The sequence below is a fragment of the Cnephaeus nilssonii genome (assembly GCF_951640355.1).
Source record: "Cnephaeus nilssonii genome assembly, chromosome: 2".
NCBI lineage: Eukaryota > Metazoa > Chordata > Mammalia > Chiroptera > Vespertilionidae > Cnephaeus > Cnephaeus nilssonii.
The window spans coordinates 73,974,009-73,991,131 of NC_137073.1; the positions used below are offsets into that span (position 1 = coordinate 73,974,009).

Below are 17,123 nucleotides of genomic sequence, written 5' to 3' on the forward strand. Positions count from 1 at the left end.
GACGCTCTATCCAATGAGCCAAACTGGTTAGGGCGCTGTTTCTAATTTTTAAAATTTAATCTATTACCCATGTTCAAGTTCTGCTTTAAAATGTTCTGATATGTTGAAGATTGTACCACTTGCATTAAAAAAACACAAAAACATTTTAATCTTAGCTTCTATCCTTAAGGCAAGGAAGTGATTAAGTGGCCATAGATTGAAAAGCTCTATTGAAATTTTGGGTTGGATTAAATAATTCCATAGGATTGAGAATAATGATTTAAATTGTTTTAAGAAATGCTTTGGGAAAAGAATCCTTTTTAAGATTCTGGTGCATTTCTTAGAGAAGTAAAGGAAATAAAAATATGGAAGAGTTTTTTTCTTTTGGTCTCCTAGCATCCTGGGGCAAGATGATTGAGAATTACTGAGTTCAATCCTTTAGGCCTTGGAGATGATACTCTTGAAGTACTTTACATCTTTTTTGCAGTAAGAGGTGAATAGCACTGGATTAATGAATCCTGGCTCAGAAAATGTATTTAAAGGGCATTTGCATTCCTTATGATTACATTTAGGAATAAATGTAATCATAAGAAATGTTTAAGCCCTGGCAGGCATGGCTCAATGGTCAAAGTGTGGGCCTGTGCACTGGAGGCTCACTGTTTTGATCTTGACCCCCCGACCCCCCACCCCGCATCAGGGCACTTGTGGGAGGCAACCAATCTCTCACATTGATGTTTCTCTACCACTACCACACACGGGGAACACCCCCCGCCCCCCCGCCGCCCCCTGTGTCCCCCAGCTTCTTCCACTGTAAAAATCAATGGAAAAATATCTTCGAGTGAGGATTAACAACAAAAATGTTTAAGGGTTGTAACCTTTGAAGAGAGGAAGCTTTTATTTCACTGTATTTTGTGCCTTTCTACACTGTTTAAATTTTCTAATTATATCCATGTTATTTTTATTTACATATTTCATAAATAATGTCCTGGATGAGGAGAGTATTGTATATTTTTTGTTTTCTTTGCACCTCTCTCACTTTAAAAAACAAAACAATAGGATAAGACTAGGATACAGAACACTAGTATAACCAAAGATTAAATTTCTTTATATCCTAATTTTATGTTGAAAAAATTAAATATATATGCTAAAAACAATAGGGTTTCAGAAAAGACGGAAAATAGATATCTAAGAGTTGGAGTCCTAAAACTTATTCTTAATTTTCTTTTTAAATCTTTTTCACTTTTTGAAAAAAAATTGGTATTTAAAAAGTTTTTCATTTTGCATTCTTTTTAATCTTAACAATTTTGATAGATGTTTATTAACTACTATAAATGCTTGATAAAACATTACTCAGTTTTCTCTGACTTTCCTTCTCTTGTAGGGGTTCTTTCTTTCTACTAGGGCCCATTAATTATTGATAACAGGTATGATAGAGTCTTTTGACTGACTCATTGCAGCCTTAAAGCTCATTAATTCTCTAGGTGTGTATATAATTTTTTGTGTGACCTTGGATAAATTACTTAAACTCTGCACAGATTTCCTGGTCTGTAAAACTAGTTTCTTTGCATTGAATGCTTGATTTTAGCAAGTTGGCTAACTGTTCCTTAATGCCCCTGGCACTGATCCTCAGCTTGCATTGCTAAATGTGGAGTACCAATTCTGAGGGTCAGGGGGATCATAGACTCTGGTAAGACATGGGGCCATGCTTTGGTCCAGATACTGGAGGTCTGAGTTGGGGTTGAGGACACATAAGTAAGGTTCAGACAACAGAGAGGCAATCTGTAGGGATTTTTGAAAGGTCTGCCTCACTGGGGTACCTAATGAGCAAGAATGAATGATTCTAAGATATGTGCTACCAAAAGTCTAGTGACTTGCAAAATGATTTGAGAACCTATGCAGTATGATGTAAGGAAAGAAAGAGCAAAGGACTGGAATAATATGACCTGAGTCTAAATATTGACTCTCTCTTAATTTTATGTGTGACTTTAATCTTTCAATTTTAACTTGCTCACCTAAAAGATGCCAATTATACTTGCTTTTCCTATCTTAATGAGATGTTATGAGGCTGAAGTAAGGTTAATGTTGTAAAAATACTTTCAAAAGATTAAAGTTGTTTTAATAGATATTTCTAATACTACATTTGGAAAAACATTTTTGTGAAGCCTTCAGAGGATCTTAAAAGGATAGTGGCACTCTAGCATAGGCTTCTTCATATCCTTTATAGGTCTCTTGATAAGATATGGAGTGCAAGTACTAGGTGTACCAATTAATAATGGCAGATTTTGTAATCAAAGAAAACACCATAATTTCAAGAGAAACATTAAAAGTGCTTTATTCAAAGTAATGTCCATCGCTAGCTACACATTTCCCCCATCTTTCAGGTAATTTGTGGATCCTGTCCCAATAGAACTTTTCATGTTTTGAGGCAAACCATTCAGAGACCCAATTTTCCACTTCTTCATACATTTTGAAGTGCTGCTCAGAAAGTGCGTGTGCCATCGATCAGAACAAGTAGTAACCTGAAGCAGCAAGGTCTGGTGAATGTGGCGGGTGGGTTAATACTTCCCAGGCAAGATCTTTTAGCGTGTCTTTAACTGGTTTTGAAGTGTGTGATGGTGCGTCATTATGAAGCAAAATTACTTTGCCGTGTATTCTGGCTCATTCTGGTCATTTTACGATCAAAGTATGGTTCAAATTGATTATTTGTTGTAGGTAGCAATCAGTATTAAAGGTTTCACCTGGTTTTAGAAGCTCATAATACACCACACCTTCCTGATCCCACTAAATGCAGAGCATTGTCTTCTTTCTGAAGCGATTTGGCCTTGCAGTCGATGTTGATGGTTGACTTGGATCAACCCTTGATTTTGTGCATTTGGGATTCTCAAAATAAATGCACTTTTCATCACCAGTCACAATTCAATGCAAAAAAGACTTTCTTTCGTGTCGTTGAAGCAACATTTTACTGATGACTTTTCGGTTTTCCATTTGTCTTTCGTTCAGTTGATGTGGCACCCATTTTCCTTTCTTTAAAATCTTTCCCATTGCTTGTAAACGACTAGAAATTGTTTGCTGAGCAACGTTTAATCTTTCTACAAGTTGTTTTTGAGTTTGACACTCATCTTCATCCAATAATGCTTGTAATTGTTGGTCTTCAAACATTTTCGGTTGACCTGGACATTCTTTGTCTTTCACATTGAAATCATCACTTTTAAGCATTTAAACCAGTGTTCACAAGTATCTTGAGTTGGAGCATGTTCACCATAAGCTTCCCAAAGTATATGATAACTTTTTCTTCAAAATAAAGTAATGAATTAAAACTTCCCGCAAATGCTTTTTTGGACACGAAATTCGGTATTTTTAAGCATAAAAATATCTATGATGGTAACACCTTCAGAAAATTTGACATATGAAGGTTTGAAGCTTGCTGTCAATACAACAAAATAGCATACATATCAAATCGCATATATATCAACATACGTGTAACTCCATCTATTGAAAAAAAATCCACATTATTAAGTGGTACACCTAGTAATTTTGCTCACATTTTGCAGGAAAAAGAAACTAAGGAATTCTCCCAAGGGTATTGTGTTATCTGAGTGAATACTTAGCTTGTATATCAGCCTCTAATGCTGCAGGGCTAATCTACTAGCCCTTTTTCTAGCTGTTATCCTATATAATAAAAGGCTAATATGCAAATTGTCTGAACAGCAGAACATCCGATCGCTATGATGCGCACTGACCACCAGGGGGCAGATGCTCAATGCGGAAGAATGCCTAGTGGTTAGTGCCCTCCCACAGGGGTGTGCTGCTCAGCCAGAAGCCAAGCTCACATCTGGTGAGTGCAGCGGCGGTAGGAGCCTCTTCTACCTTCACGGCAGCACTAAGGATGTCCGACTGACAGCTTAGGCCCTCTCCCCGTGGGCTAAGCTGTCAGTTGGACATCCCCTGTGGGCTCCTAGACTGCAAGAGGGTGCAGGCTGGGGGACCCCCGACACACACACCAGTGCACAAATTTTGTGCACTGGGCCTCTAGTATTTCAATAAGGAAGAAAGTGATGCTTAGGGGTGTAATATATAGAGCTTTCTCTGTATTTGCAATTGTGTCCTTCTGCCTTCTAAATGCTGAGCTTTCCTTCATAATTTGAAATATTTGGACTTCAGAGGGCAGCACAGTAATATGGGCTGAAGGCTAGGAATAGAGGAAGGTAACTGATTTTCTGATGTCACACTGGGGCTGGAAATCTATTACACTAGGTAGTAGTAAGCACTAGTTTTATGCCCATTTCTGAATTTCCCCTCCAGAATGTATTTGTTGCAGTTGGAAGGGGTTTATACGTGTATAACCTTCAAATGAAGCGTGTGATTGCCTGCCAGAAAACTGCCCATGACTCCAGAGTCCTGCACATTGCCAAGCTTCCAAACAGGTACAAGTTCCCATCTGCTTTGCAACAGATGAGAGAAATTCACAGTTCCTAGGGCTACCAATGTAATTTCTCAAGTGGCAAAGTTGCCTGGCTTTGTGACTTGACCTGCTATATTCCTTTGGAAATGGATAATACCATGTGGCTGTCTCTAATAAAAGAGTTTGTGGCAATGTATTACAAAATTTACAAGAAGCAAGGTTCAGATGAATTACATTGAATCTCATTATAAGAAGCACTACTTTAAAATATGGCATTTCTTTTAAAAGGTAAAAGACTTTTGGGCATTTACTAAGTGCTAATTTTTCTTTTTATATTTTTCCATAAACACATCTTTTTGTTGTTTGTTTATAGCCAGAATCAAATGGAAACCTCCTGTTGTCGAAGGTTACTGAGGACTTTCCTCTCAGTAAATTTGGCTGCTGAATTTTTAGGGAGGAAATTATATGAAGGGAATAGTATTATTTTCTCTGCAGGTTATTTTCAGAGTGAGAGGCACCCTGAGCAGAGATACAGTGAGGGGAGGACAGGGGACTGTCGCTCAGGATATTATGAAAGTGTAATTCATACCCTGTTTTCCTGAATGCATTTTAAAAAATGAAGACGGAATATTTATAACATTTGAGCCAATGTAACAATATAACGTGTGTCTTTCCTGAAGAGTGCTTTTACTTTGCATTGAGAAAGCCATGTTAAATTGTGTTTTTTATCAGCTCCTGCCAAGCGCTGAATAAAAGCAATTGAGGGCTCCACTGATTCCTTTCACTGCAAATTTAGCATTGGCCCTCCATGGTGCTCTATCTTTTTATCACTGATTTTCTGTTCTGACAGGCAGTTAATCTCATGCTCAGAAGATGGCAGTGTACGCATTTGGGAGTTACGAGAAAAACAGCAAATTGCAGCTGAACCTGTACCAACAGGTGTGTATCTTTTCTCAAAAAGGCAGTCTTTTTTTCTCATGTGAAAGAAGAAAGGCAGTTATGTATAAGCACAAGAATAATATTCAGCATGCCTGAAATAGGCATGTCTATATGAGGCATATGGTAATCGGGATTTAGGAGTCACATCTTAAAATTGTTTTAATATAGAATTGCCTCTTTATTTCTATCCAAGTCAGTTAGGATTTTCTTGTCTTGAGGAGAAACTTATTTTCTAGTAATTGATCAGATGGCCTTTTGAAGTAACTATTCATTTATATTGTTTATAATTGTGTCTGATACACAGTTTGTATGGTCAGATGTTAAAGTGTTCTTTGAGACTTGAGGCATTATATCATTAACATTGAACTCTGTTTATTGAAAAACACACATTTGTGTTTAAATCATAATCTCATGAACTCAACTTTCAGGTGTTTGGTTTATAAAACAAAATCCTGGTTTATTAGCAACTTTTGCATGAGAAATCAGATGCTGGTACCTGTGGAGTTTCTTCTGGTTATCTGAAGTCATAGGGTATTATTTTTGGACAGTCATGTTCCTTTTGGTCAGCCCTTGTTGATAGATCTGAATTGTGACTTTTTTTTGAGCGGGGGGGGGGGGGGGGGGGCCGGGGGGCTCTGCCATCCAGGCCTTTTTACTTCTCTTTTATTCCCAGTGTCTGTCTTTTTCTCACATTAATACACCTTCACCAGTGGGTGAGTAGGGGCAAAAAAGAGATATTAGCAGCAAACCTGGTGTGGGAGGCAACCAGTTGATGTGTCTCTCCCATCGATGTTTCTCTGTCTCTCTCTCTCCCCATCTCTTCCATTTTCTCTTAAAAAAAATCAATGGAAAATATCCTTGGATGAGGATTTAAAAAAAAAATCACAGAAGGTCTTCGCATCTAAATTTTGTTTTTCTGATCTTATATTAACATTAAAGGCCCGGTGTACGAAATTCTTACACAGGTAGGGTCCCTAGGCCTGGCTGGCAATCAGGGCTGATCTGTGGGGTGACGGTTGGGGTGATCGGGGCCCCTGCTCACACCCACCTTGGCTGGCCAGGTGCCGCCCGCTAGCTGGCCCCGTTCCCCCATCGCTGCCGCCTGTCACCTGTCACCTCCCTTTGCGGGGTGACTGGCGAGGCGATCAGGTGGCCCCTGCTCGCACCTGCCTTGGCTGCCTTGGCGCTGCCCACTCGCCGGCCCTGCCTCCTGCCACCACTGCCGGTTGGGGCCTGCGGGCTGGGGGCAGCTCCTGCATTGAGCGTCTGCCCCCTGGTGGTCAGTGTGCGTCATAGCAACAGGTCGTTCTGCCAGTTGTTCCACTGTTTGGTTGGTTTGCATATTAGGGTTTTATATAGATAGATCATAAGAGCACAGTAATTTTGAAAATGCCTGAAATGATTGTGTTTTTCTAGGTTTTTTTAACATGTGGGGATTTGGAAGAGTGAACAAACAAGCCAGCCAACCTGTTAAAAAGCAACAAGAAAATTCCACTTCATGTTTACTGGAGCTTATTGGAGATTTGATTGGACACTCATCATCTGTAGAGGTATTGTTTTTAATCTATATATATAAAAGCCTAAATGACCGTTACTACCCGTCAACTGAACAACCAGTTGACGGATCGCTATGATGTGCACTGACCACCAGGGGGCAGATGCTCAGGGCAGGAGCTGCCCCCTGGTGGTCAGTGCACTCCCACAGCCAACCTCCTGCAGCTGGCTGACCTCCCATGGTCCCTCCCCCAGCCAGCTGGCCTCGATCAGCCCCAATCGCCAGCCAGGCTAAGGAACCCTACCCGTGCACGAATTTGTGCACCGGGCCTCTAGTCCTACATAATAAAATGGTAATATGTAAATTACCATCACTCCGCTACGCCCACGATTGGGCCAGCAGGAGGCGCAGGGGGCGGGACTCAGGGTGGCCGGGGTAGCTGATTGGGCCAGCAGGACGCTGAGCTCACGGCTGTGCCATGGCTGCGCCAGAGGCTTTCGAAAGGCCTGGTGCACCAGCGGATAGACAGCCAGCTCCCCCGCGATCAAAAGCCAAAGCGGGGGAGCTGGCTGTCTGTCTGCTCCGGCACAAGGCCTTTCGAAAGCCTCCGCCGCGCCGGAGGCTTTCGGAAGGCCTGGTGCACCAGCGGACAGCCAGCCAGCTGGTGCACCAGGTGCATGATTAAATCATGCACTGGGCCTCTAGTAGCCATATAAATGTCCAGGGAATTCCTGCTTTTGCATCTTGCTGCTCTTTATTCTGTTGGTATCATAAAACCTGTACTTCCCTTATCTGTAGGTTTTTATTGAATTAAAACATGGAATAGGATAGGTTGTAGTATGAGCAATTAGGATCTTTCTTTAGAGAGATAAGATTTGAGGAGCCAAGGAATGAGTTGCTTCTAAATGAGCTATTTTCAACCTATTTTTTTTTCCAGTCTGACAAAAAAATAGATATCATTTTGATTCATTTACACCAGATAGTTATTGTTTTGTTTGCTATTGTCAATATAAGGGAAAAGATATCAGTGCCCCTGACTAAATAGTCAGGTATTGCATGTTTTAAAAATAGTTGCAGCACACCAGTTGAATATCACTGCTCTAAATGATGGGCTTAATTACCATTATTTATGAGATGAAGATAGCTGACAGTAAGGACAATGTGAATAATGTTGAATATATAACAGTAGTAAATAGAGGATTGGAGAGAGAGAGAGAGAGATATTTAGCCCTACAGAACCTAATTCCAGGGGCCTTTATCATATTCATGAATACAGTGCTGTTTTACCTCCTTTTGAAGGATCGTAATTTGTCAGCTTTAGTAAAACCCAGTGTCTTGATTATCATTATGCATATATAAAAATATTAGTTGAGAATTACAAAATGCATACAATTCTAACTTGTGGTAATCCAAATACATTAATATTTCTTATAGGCACCATTGCCTGTAATGAAGGAATAAGAATAATCAAGATAAATAGATGATTGGAACTGGTAATAGTGTGATAGCAGTATAAACAAGGCCCTAAATAATGACTTTATTAAATTGTTCTTCCTGTTTCATAGCCAAGGAGGAACAAATTACTTCTCATTTGAAAGTGCATTTATGCTTAGGAGCAGAATTACCACACTTGTTATGGAGCATTTCCTGTATTTCAGGCACTATACTAGACAGTGGAGTTTGCAAAGAGATATAAAACTATAATACTTGCCCTTATGGATCTTACACTTTAGTGAGAAAGGATACAGACCTAGTAAGCTGTTAATCTAGGCTTCTTAGGTGGACCCAGATGCATAGCAGACAGTGGAGAGTCAGGAATGAGAAGAAAATGATTAGTGGAAGATAGGAGTGGAAGATAGGGGACTTGAGACTTGAGCTGAACCTTAAAAGTTAGGTAGGATTTATGCTCCCAGATATTGGGTACTCATCTTTGCTTTCCTCAAACAAGTAGTCCAGTTATTTTGTTAACTTTGTCTTCATTTGCTTGGCTATATGGGAGTGTTAAGATGGAATGTGGTAGACAAAAGGACAAAAATAGGAACTATTTGGTGGCAAGCAGCTGATTTGCTAGGCTAGAGCATTGGGTTTCTGTGGACACGTGCTGACATAGGAGATGAAGCCTGGGAAAGTAGTTTTGGGTTAGATTATGAATGCCCTTGAACCGTGGTCGGCAAACTGCAGCTTGCGAGCCACATGCGGCTCTTTGGTCCCTTGAGTGTGGCTCTTTCACAAAATAACACGGCCTGGGCGAGTCTATTTTGAAGAAGTGGCGTTAGAAGAAGTTTAAGTTTAAAAAATTTGGCTCTCAAAGAAATTTCTATTGTTGTTCTGTTGATATTTGGCTCTGTTGACTAATGAGTTTGCTGACCACTGCCTTTGAATGTAAGGCTGAGGAGTTTGGACTTTCTTTTTAAAATAGTAGGAACCCATTAAAGGTTTCACACGTATTGCTCAGTGGTGGAGGAAACCTTCAAAGTGGCACAGTTGTCATAATATACAAATGTCAGTTTCTTATGAATTTTCCTGAGTGAAAGTATTGATACTTAAAGCTTTTTTAAAAAACCGTATCTCTGACTTCACTAAGTATCAGAGAGACTAGATTTTCTATCTCCTGAATTTTCTCATTCCTTTTATTTTATTTTCATCTGTACTCTGTAATCCAATCCCTGTGTGTTCTGTCTTTTCCATGTCCTGAGGAATTTTGTTCCAATATTAAACCCCTTCACTCCTACATAAACAGCTGAGGCCTCATCCTGCTATCTTCAAAATGTAGAAGTTAATTCAAAGAAAATTTTTGTCCTCCTGTGTTCTTTAATGTTATTTCTCTCCTTTATTTCATTCTTTCCTTGGAGGAGCTCATCCTTTTCATGACTTCATTCATGTCCTCTCTCCACTCCATAGTAATCATGCTGCCTTCTCAGCAACACTCCTTTCCCTATCCTGAATTTTCAGCCTATTCATTCATTTGGTATGACCTTCCCTTTATTTGGATAGGTTTATGTTTTTGAAACTTTCTCTGACATTTTCAGTTACTATTGATCTATGTCCTCTTTCTCTGAATTTCTGTGACAAATTATAATCTGAACTACTTATTATATAGTACCTTATTACACAGCCTTTAATTGGTGCCCTAATTGTTTCGGCAACTGAATTAGAACCTTCTTGAGGGTAGGGACCATACGCATATAGACGACACTCAATAAATGCTTATGTATGGATCGATTATATCTTGTTTCATTTACAGATCTGAAGCCAGTGTTTATCTTGGAGAATTAAGACTTTTTTTGGTAGCCATTTGTGTATAAACAATGGGACAAGTATAAGTGACAGGACTTCTGACAAAATCTTAAAACTAGTACTTGAAGAATAATATGGTAAAATACAGAAGATACTCTGGGAATTCATGTATATTACAAAAACTAGTAGCCCGTTTGCACGAAGATTCGTGCAATAGACCTTCATTCACCTGGCTGCCTGCACCAGTTTTCTGCCGGCACCAGGGACCCAGGCCTTGGCTGTGGCCACCGCCTTCTGCCTTTTTCAGGGTCGGGGCTTGGCCCCGGGCGGTGGCCTTGGGCTCGGTGGCACCCAACATCCTTGCTAAGGATCGCAGGAGCCGACCCCCAGTGGTTTCCTGCGATCCGTGCAGGCTGCCCACTGGTGCCCAAGGCCGGGAAAGCCTCCGCCCCAGGCTTTCCCGGCCTTGGGCTCGCTGCACCCAGCGTCCCTGCTACCGATCACAGGAGCCGACCCCCAGTGGTTTCCTGCGATCGGTGCAGGCTCCCTGCTGGTGCCCAAGGCCCGGAAAGCCTGGGGCCCCTGGGACCCCCGGGAGCGGCGGGAGGGGCCGGGCCACGCCCCCCCAGGTGGCCGATCTACCCCCGGACCCCCGGGAGGGGCAGGGCCACGCCCCCCCAGGTGGCCGATCTACCCCCGGAACCCCCGGGAGGGGCGGGAGGGGCAGGGCCACGCCCCCCCAGGTGGCCGATCGCCTCCTGGACCCCCGGGAGGGGCGGGAGGGGCGGGAGGGGCCAGCAACGCCCCCCGGGGTGGCCGATCGCCGCCCGGGACCCCCGGGAGGGGAGGGAGGGGCAGGGCCACGCCCCCCCAGGTGGCCGATCAACCCCGGGACCCCCGGGAGGGACCGGAGGGGTGGGAGGGGCCCCGACACGCCCCCCTAGGTGGCCAATCGCCCCAGGCACCCCCGGGAGCGGCTGAATGGGCCCGGCCATGCCCCCCGGGGTGCCGATCGCCCCAGGCACCCCCGGGAGCGGCGGCATGGGCCCGGCCACGCCCCCCCGGGGTGCCGATCGCCCCAGGCACCCCCGGGAGCGGCGGCATGGGCCCGGCCACGCCCCCCCGGGGTGCCGATGGGCCCAGCCACGTCCCCTGGGGTGCTGATCGCCCCAGGCACCGCCAGGAGCAGCGGCATGGGTCCGCCCACGCCCCCCCCCCCCGTGCCGATTGCTTCAGGCACCCCGGGAGTGGCGGCATGGGCCCGGCCACGCCCCCCCGGGGTGCCGATTGCCGGGAGCAGCGGCATGGGCCCGGCCACTGGGCACCGCCATCTTGATCTTCTCAACGGTGGATATGCCACCTGGAGTCCCGCCCCCAGCCTCCTGCCGGCCCAATCGTGGGCATAGCGGAGGTGCGGTCAATTTGCATGTTTCTCTATTATAAGGTAAGATAGCTGTAATAGTTCCGTAGTTGGGCAGTATTGAAGTTCTAATTATTAAAATACTAGATATTGGTCTAGTACTTATATTTTTAGCACTTACATATTTCTATGTGACTATAATCAACATGTAAAATAAAATTTCTCATGGAAAATGATATGGAGTCTTACATTCAGATCCAAAGACATCTAAGGTACACATTTTACAAACACAGGTGTTGCTTTAATTTGGCCATGTCCCTTCTCCTTGAAGTTCCTGTACTCAGTAGTTTTAAATTTCTTTACAGATGTTTCTATACTTTGAAGATCATGGACTAGTGACATGCTCTGCTGATCATCTCATTATTTTATGGAAAAACGGAGAACGAGAATCTGGATTGCGCAGTTTAAAATTATTTCAAAAATTAGAGGAAAATGGTGACTTGTATCTTGCTGCCTAGTTTAAGGAATTTAGAATACATGTGCGTGAACTTTAACATCAAATATAGTGTAATACTCTGAAAATCATTAACATGTACTCAATGTGTAATGTACTTTTTTCTTGTTACTTTATAAAATTCTGATTGTTTGAATTCTTTTTTTTTTGGCGGGGGAGCGGGGGCAGAAGGGGGACATGCAAACCAGCAACAAGTTGCTTCTTACATGTGAGTATATCCTCCAAAGAATATACCACAAGTATTTTAGCAGTGAATTTTCAAAAGGTGAAGTTTTCAGATCACAATACAAGTATCTGTTGATACAGAATTAAAGTATACCATAGTGTCCCATAGTGTCCTTATAGACAATTTAAAAATTTTTATGCTTTAGAAAATTTTACACCAGAAATTATGAGTTTGTGGTAAATGAGTATAGTATTCAGAACCTCTTTCTTTGTTTAGTATAATTTTATTACCTCTAATTAAATTCTTATTCATTAGATTTTTTTTTAAAGAAGCATATAGTTTCTTTCATTTAGTCTTTGGATTTTGAAATACCTTTGTTCTCCAAAATGAATAGCTTACATATCCTTTTTCATCTTTAAAATTTTATTTAAGGAAATAAGTATACATGATAATTATAGAAGGTGTTTTGGGGGGAAAAACCCACTGAAGAAGAGGTAGGATGTAGCATAACTTGAATGTAAACCTTGAGCTCTCCCGAGAACTTTCTTCCTGTAAGAAATGGAGAGTGCATAATTGCACATGTGCTGCTGAAGCGGTAAGTGCTGTTCTATGAGGTTCAAACAGAACAGTAAAGTTGTGGTATTAATTAGAAGTTTTTTATTCTTTGGTTATCATTAGAGCCCATTTGATTAAGAATCCTTGTGATAAATTTAAATATATCCCTTCTATAAATTCCTCTCATCTTTAATAACTATCAAGGTTCTAGAGAGCAAATTTGAATCTCTGGTGCAAACTAATTTGTTAAATAATTTTTTATTTTTAGTTCTAGCTACTAAAGTTCCTATAAACTCAAATCAGTAGGAATCTTATGAGGATGTATTTTTCTCCCCAGTGTGAATTGGCCTGAAGAGCTGTTGGCTAGATTAGTACTACACTAGCCGCTGCCCTCATACATGCCAGGGATGAGAGCTAGGTGAGTAAAGTGTTCCAGTCAGAGACGACAGTCCCAAGTGCCTGGTTCATCTTACCATTGACTCAGAAATGAAATGCTTGAGACAGGCTTCACTTAGGTAGTTTCTTGCAGTGGCCACTGAGATTTAATCATCTTCATCACCCACCGGCTTTATATCAGAGCACTGTTTCTCCCTTTTGGTACTAAAGGATAAAAATTAAGAAGTGTTCCACACATTAAACATGGGCGAGTTTAGTAGTGGAGTTATTCTTAAATTTAAACTGTTGATGAAAGAATTCTAGTAAAGTAAGTGCAAGATGACGGATATGTCAGAGGACTGATCCTTCTCAAAGAAAACTTTCTGCAGATTTATTTGTTCATCACACACACACTCTTGATGGAATCTTTGTAAATTGTTTTTACTAGTTCTTACCTTTGACAGTTGCTTCCACAACTGCCTCCAAAGACCAGAAGAGCTAAGGTTATCTATGCCAGACCAGTGCCATAATGTTATGAATGAGAAACCTGAGGCCCAGAGAGGTAAGGCCTTGCAATGTGTTAGCTCTGTTCCCTTATCATCATTGAGCAGCATTAAAGACAAATCAAAGATAAAGGCTTATATGACTACCATGTGAGAAAAAGCAAATAATTTTCAGTTATTTGTTTTAATATATAATGAAAATGGCTTTATGGATAAATATATTAAAATCTATTACCCCCATTACAAAATAGAAGAATATGAATGTTATCCAACAACTTGTTATTTGTGGCATATTTGAGGAATCGCAGAAATAGCTTTCTAATCTTTTATCCTGAAGTTGGGAGCATCCATCCCAGCAACAGGCAGACATGCATTCTGGTCTGAGTGCATCAGATGGTTGTTCAGTTTGATTAAATATCTCAGAATCATTTTTAGGCTTTAATTTACTCCATTACTAGCTAGTGGTTTTTCTTTGGAAATTTTACATTAGGTCAGGAGTTTGTAAAATTGTCTTCTTGAATGGTTTATGACATATTCGGTGTGAGAAACTCATCATTTTTAACTGCTTTATTTCCTAATCTGTTCTGGGTTAGTAATTTGTGATAGTATTCTATTCACATGGAGTAATACAAACCACAGGTGAGTTTTGGGAGCAAATACTGCCAGGGCAAATTGATCTATTATATACTCTAGTTAGTTTTCTGCCATAAAAAACTGTGTCTAGAGGGAAGCCTCCAACCCACTCACTGGACTTGGTTTTTGCTTTCATGAATGCCCTAATTTAGAAGAATACAATTATGTACATTTTTTTCCATCTTAGTTTTTAATGCTATTTTAGTTGCAAGTAACACTATGTAGAGTGCCTTATTAACCTCATTCTCTGGCTGTATTCATAGCACAATCAAGAGCCTAAACTTTGGAGTATCCCTTTCATTTCTCTTCAAGTGAGGTTCTGATTGAATAGGTAAGGCTTGTTCTTTGCCCACAAGACTCTTGAAGGCAAGCAAATTTTAAATTGGAAGTAAAGAATGATTTAAATTATAGGGTTATTTGTTCTGGTGCAGATAACCTAACTTTTTTTGTGGTTTAGTAGTAATAATATGACTTCTCTCTGTATTAGATAGGATTGCATTTTCCTAAATTAATATAGCTCCCCTCAACACAGTGTTTTAGTAAACAACTCAGGATAGGAGGCAATTATAGTAGTTTATATCCATCTGAAAGACCACATCACATTTCTAATAAAATGACTATTTGGAGGAATGCATTATTTAGGTAGCAACTCAGATTACACAATAGTAGATTACATACACTGATAAAGAGCAGAACTATACTGAAGCTTTAGTACCTGGCAGTCTTAAAGAATTTGAGTTTAATATGAAATTAATTTGACATTCCACTGAATAAGCTGCAATAGAAAATGTGGTGCAGCTGATAGATGTCAGGAAAAGATTGTCCTCGTCACAAGCAAGCTTCTGAAGCCTAGCCAAATTATCTAGCTCCTTAAATGGGATTCTGATACCCTGAATTCTGAAAACAAAGTGTATGACTCATGAAATAAAGGACACTAAACTGAAATTTTGAAGTTATGAAAAATTTAGGTTAAAAAGGAGGTAAAATATAGCTGTTGGAAATGAAAAATGGCTGTAAGAATTTAGTTACAGGTATCTCACAAAAACATTTTCATCATTTACATAATGCAGCATTATAATACAACGCTAGCTGCTATCCTGACTAAGCAAGTTTTCTTACCTAAAATAATTTAGATATACTTCTTTGCATGGAATTGCCATATATGTTTCCATTTTTGGTATAAAACATTAAAAAAATATTGGCACATTATGTAATGATAAGACATTTTTTTTCCCATGTACTAATTCCAAGTGTTCTGCATTCCAATTTTTGTTTGAAAAAAGTAACTAGCTACTGATTCAGTTAATTCAGTCTCTGTTTATACCTCTTAAAAATGCAGCATGGAGTACAAAGAATTTGGAAGAAAAATGAAGATATTTTGTTTACTGAGTTTATAATACATAGAGAAGGGTTGACTGATAAAAGGAAAAATATTCAAGTCCGACTTCATGTAGATCACAGAAAGTTGTGAAAAGAGCTGTATAAAAATATGCACTTGTGCTTTAGAAGCTTTAGCATACAATTAATAGTATTTACTGTTTCCCGATATGTCTATTTTCTAATATATTTACACATCTTGCAATATTTTTACATCATTAAAGGAAAATGGCATGATTGCAAATACAGATAGGTTAAAAACATGTGAACCTTGAAACTTCCCAAATCCCCTCCCCAAATATATACATAGAGATGGTACATGATACAACATACTTGGTTGATTTATATCCAGAAAATTTAGATTGATTTCATAAAAATTTTCAACAGCAAATGTATATAAATTTTTTCTTTTTTAAAAAAAGCTTGTCCCAGGGCATTCAGATTTAATGGCTTTTATATAATACTATAGTGCCTTGTGACTGCCTCTGTTAACCAGAAATTGGGGATCTCATAGAGTCCCCCAAAACAAAACGTCACTCCCTTCCCCATCATGGATGGCTTTCTGTTAAGATGAATTCCTTTTATAGGAGAGAGGGATATAGGCAGCTGCTACCAGACTCGAAGGCACTCGACAGGCCAAGGCTGGGTTCTAACTTGGGTGTCATAACATCAATCAGAAGAAACACTTAGCCAGTGAAGCTAACTGGTTTATCAATAATTTGGTCCTAGTTCGTTTTATATTTAGTTTTTCTTAGATAGTATGAATCCTCCAGACCGAAGCTCTTGAGGAAAATAGTCAAGCTAAACAGTGATGGTGATTTTTATGGTAAGATATGAGCTGAACACTGTCTAAGCTACTTGGTCACCATCCAGGGAGATGGGCTCAGAGGCAACAAGTCTCTGCTGTGTATGTCCTGCTAGTTACAGTCATTCATCTCCATGGTTGATGAGGGCACTGAGGGTGACAGCATGGCAAAGGGTTTTGCCATGGGTTTGTTCTGTCACTGATTTTATAAAGAACATATTTTTTTTATGGAGCCTAACTTTGTAAAAATAAAATCTGGGGACTTGATTCAAAGTCAAATATTAGACATTAGCTCCTTGACCTACACTTGTCATTTTCATTATAAAGGAAAGCCTCTTGTTTACACTACTGTGATTCACATGCCCTTGACAGAAAGAGGTCCCCTTCTCTGTCTTGGCTTTAGCTGTCAGATGGAAGCCTCAGACTTTTGCACTTCAGGTCATCTAATGTCTTCCAGTGTTTGTAGTTATTGGCCAAATGTTGCATCAGTGCTGGCAGATGTGCAAAGGCTGCAAGGACATAAAAGAATCAAAAGAAGCCTGTTAAGTTAGATCCCAGGGCTCTGTGGGACAAATTTGGGATCAGAATTGCAGAAGTACCCTAGTTTAGACCTTAGGCTGCATGTGAACACACAGCATTAGTTTCTGAAATACAAATAGGTCCTTTTAATTAAAAACTGAAAAGCCATTACCAAAAGAATCTGTGAGTTAGATTTTGTATTTTGAGAATACATTTTGTGTTCTTACTGAAGTTTTTTCCAATGCTAGAATAAAACTGCTTTAA

At 40.4% G+C, this 17,123-nt stretch overlaps 2 protein-coding genes across 2 annotated transcripts in view; one reads left to right on the forward strand and one right to left on the reverse strand.

The window, feature by feature from the left end:
• Positions 1 to 11,936, forward strand: part of WDR41 (WD repeat domain 41) — a 58,789-nt gene extending 46,853 nt beyond the window's left edge. The window contains exons 10-13 of the mRNA XM_079760297.1: positions 4,282 to 4,403; positions 5,232 to 5,320; positions 6,737 to 6,870; positions 11,778 to 11,936. Of these exons, the coding sequence (XP_079616423.1) occupies positions 4,282 to 4,403; positions 5,232 to 5,320; positions 6,737 to 6,870; positions 11,778 to 11,930 (498 nt within the window). The 3' untranslated portion in view covers positions 11,931 to 11,936. The remainder of the gene's footprint in view (positions 1 to 4,281; positions 4,404 to 5,231; positions 5,321 to 6,736; positions 6,871 to 11,777) is intronic.
• A 2,525-nt stretch (positions 11,937 to 14,461) lies between these two features.
• Positions 14,462 to 17,123, reverse strand: part of PDE8B (phosphodiesterase 8B) — a 174,372-nt gene continuing 171,710 nt past the window's right edge. The window contains exon 22 of the mRNA XM_079760277.1: positions 14,462 to 16,849. Coding sequence (XP_079616403.1) covers positions 16,740 to 16,849 — 110 coding nt within the window. The 3' untranslated portion in view covers positions 14,462 to 16,739. The remainder of the gene's footprint in view (positions 16,850 to 17,123) is intronic.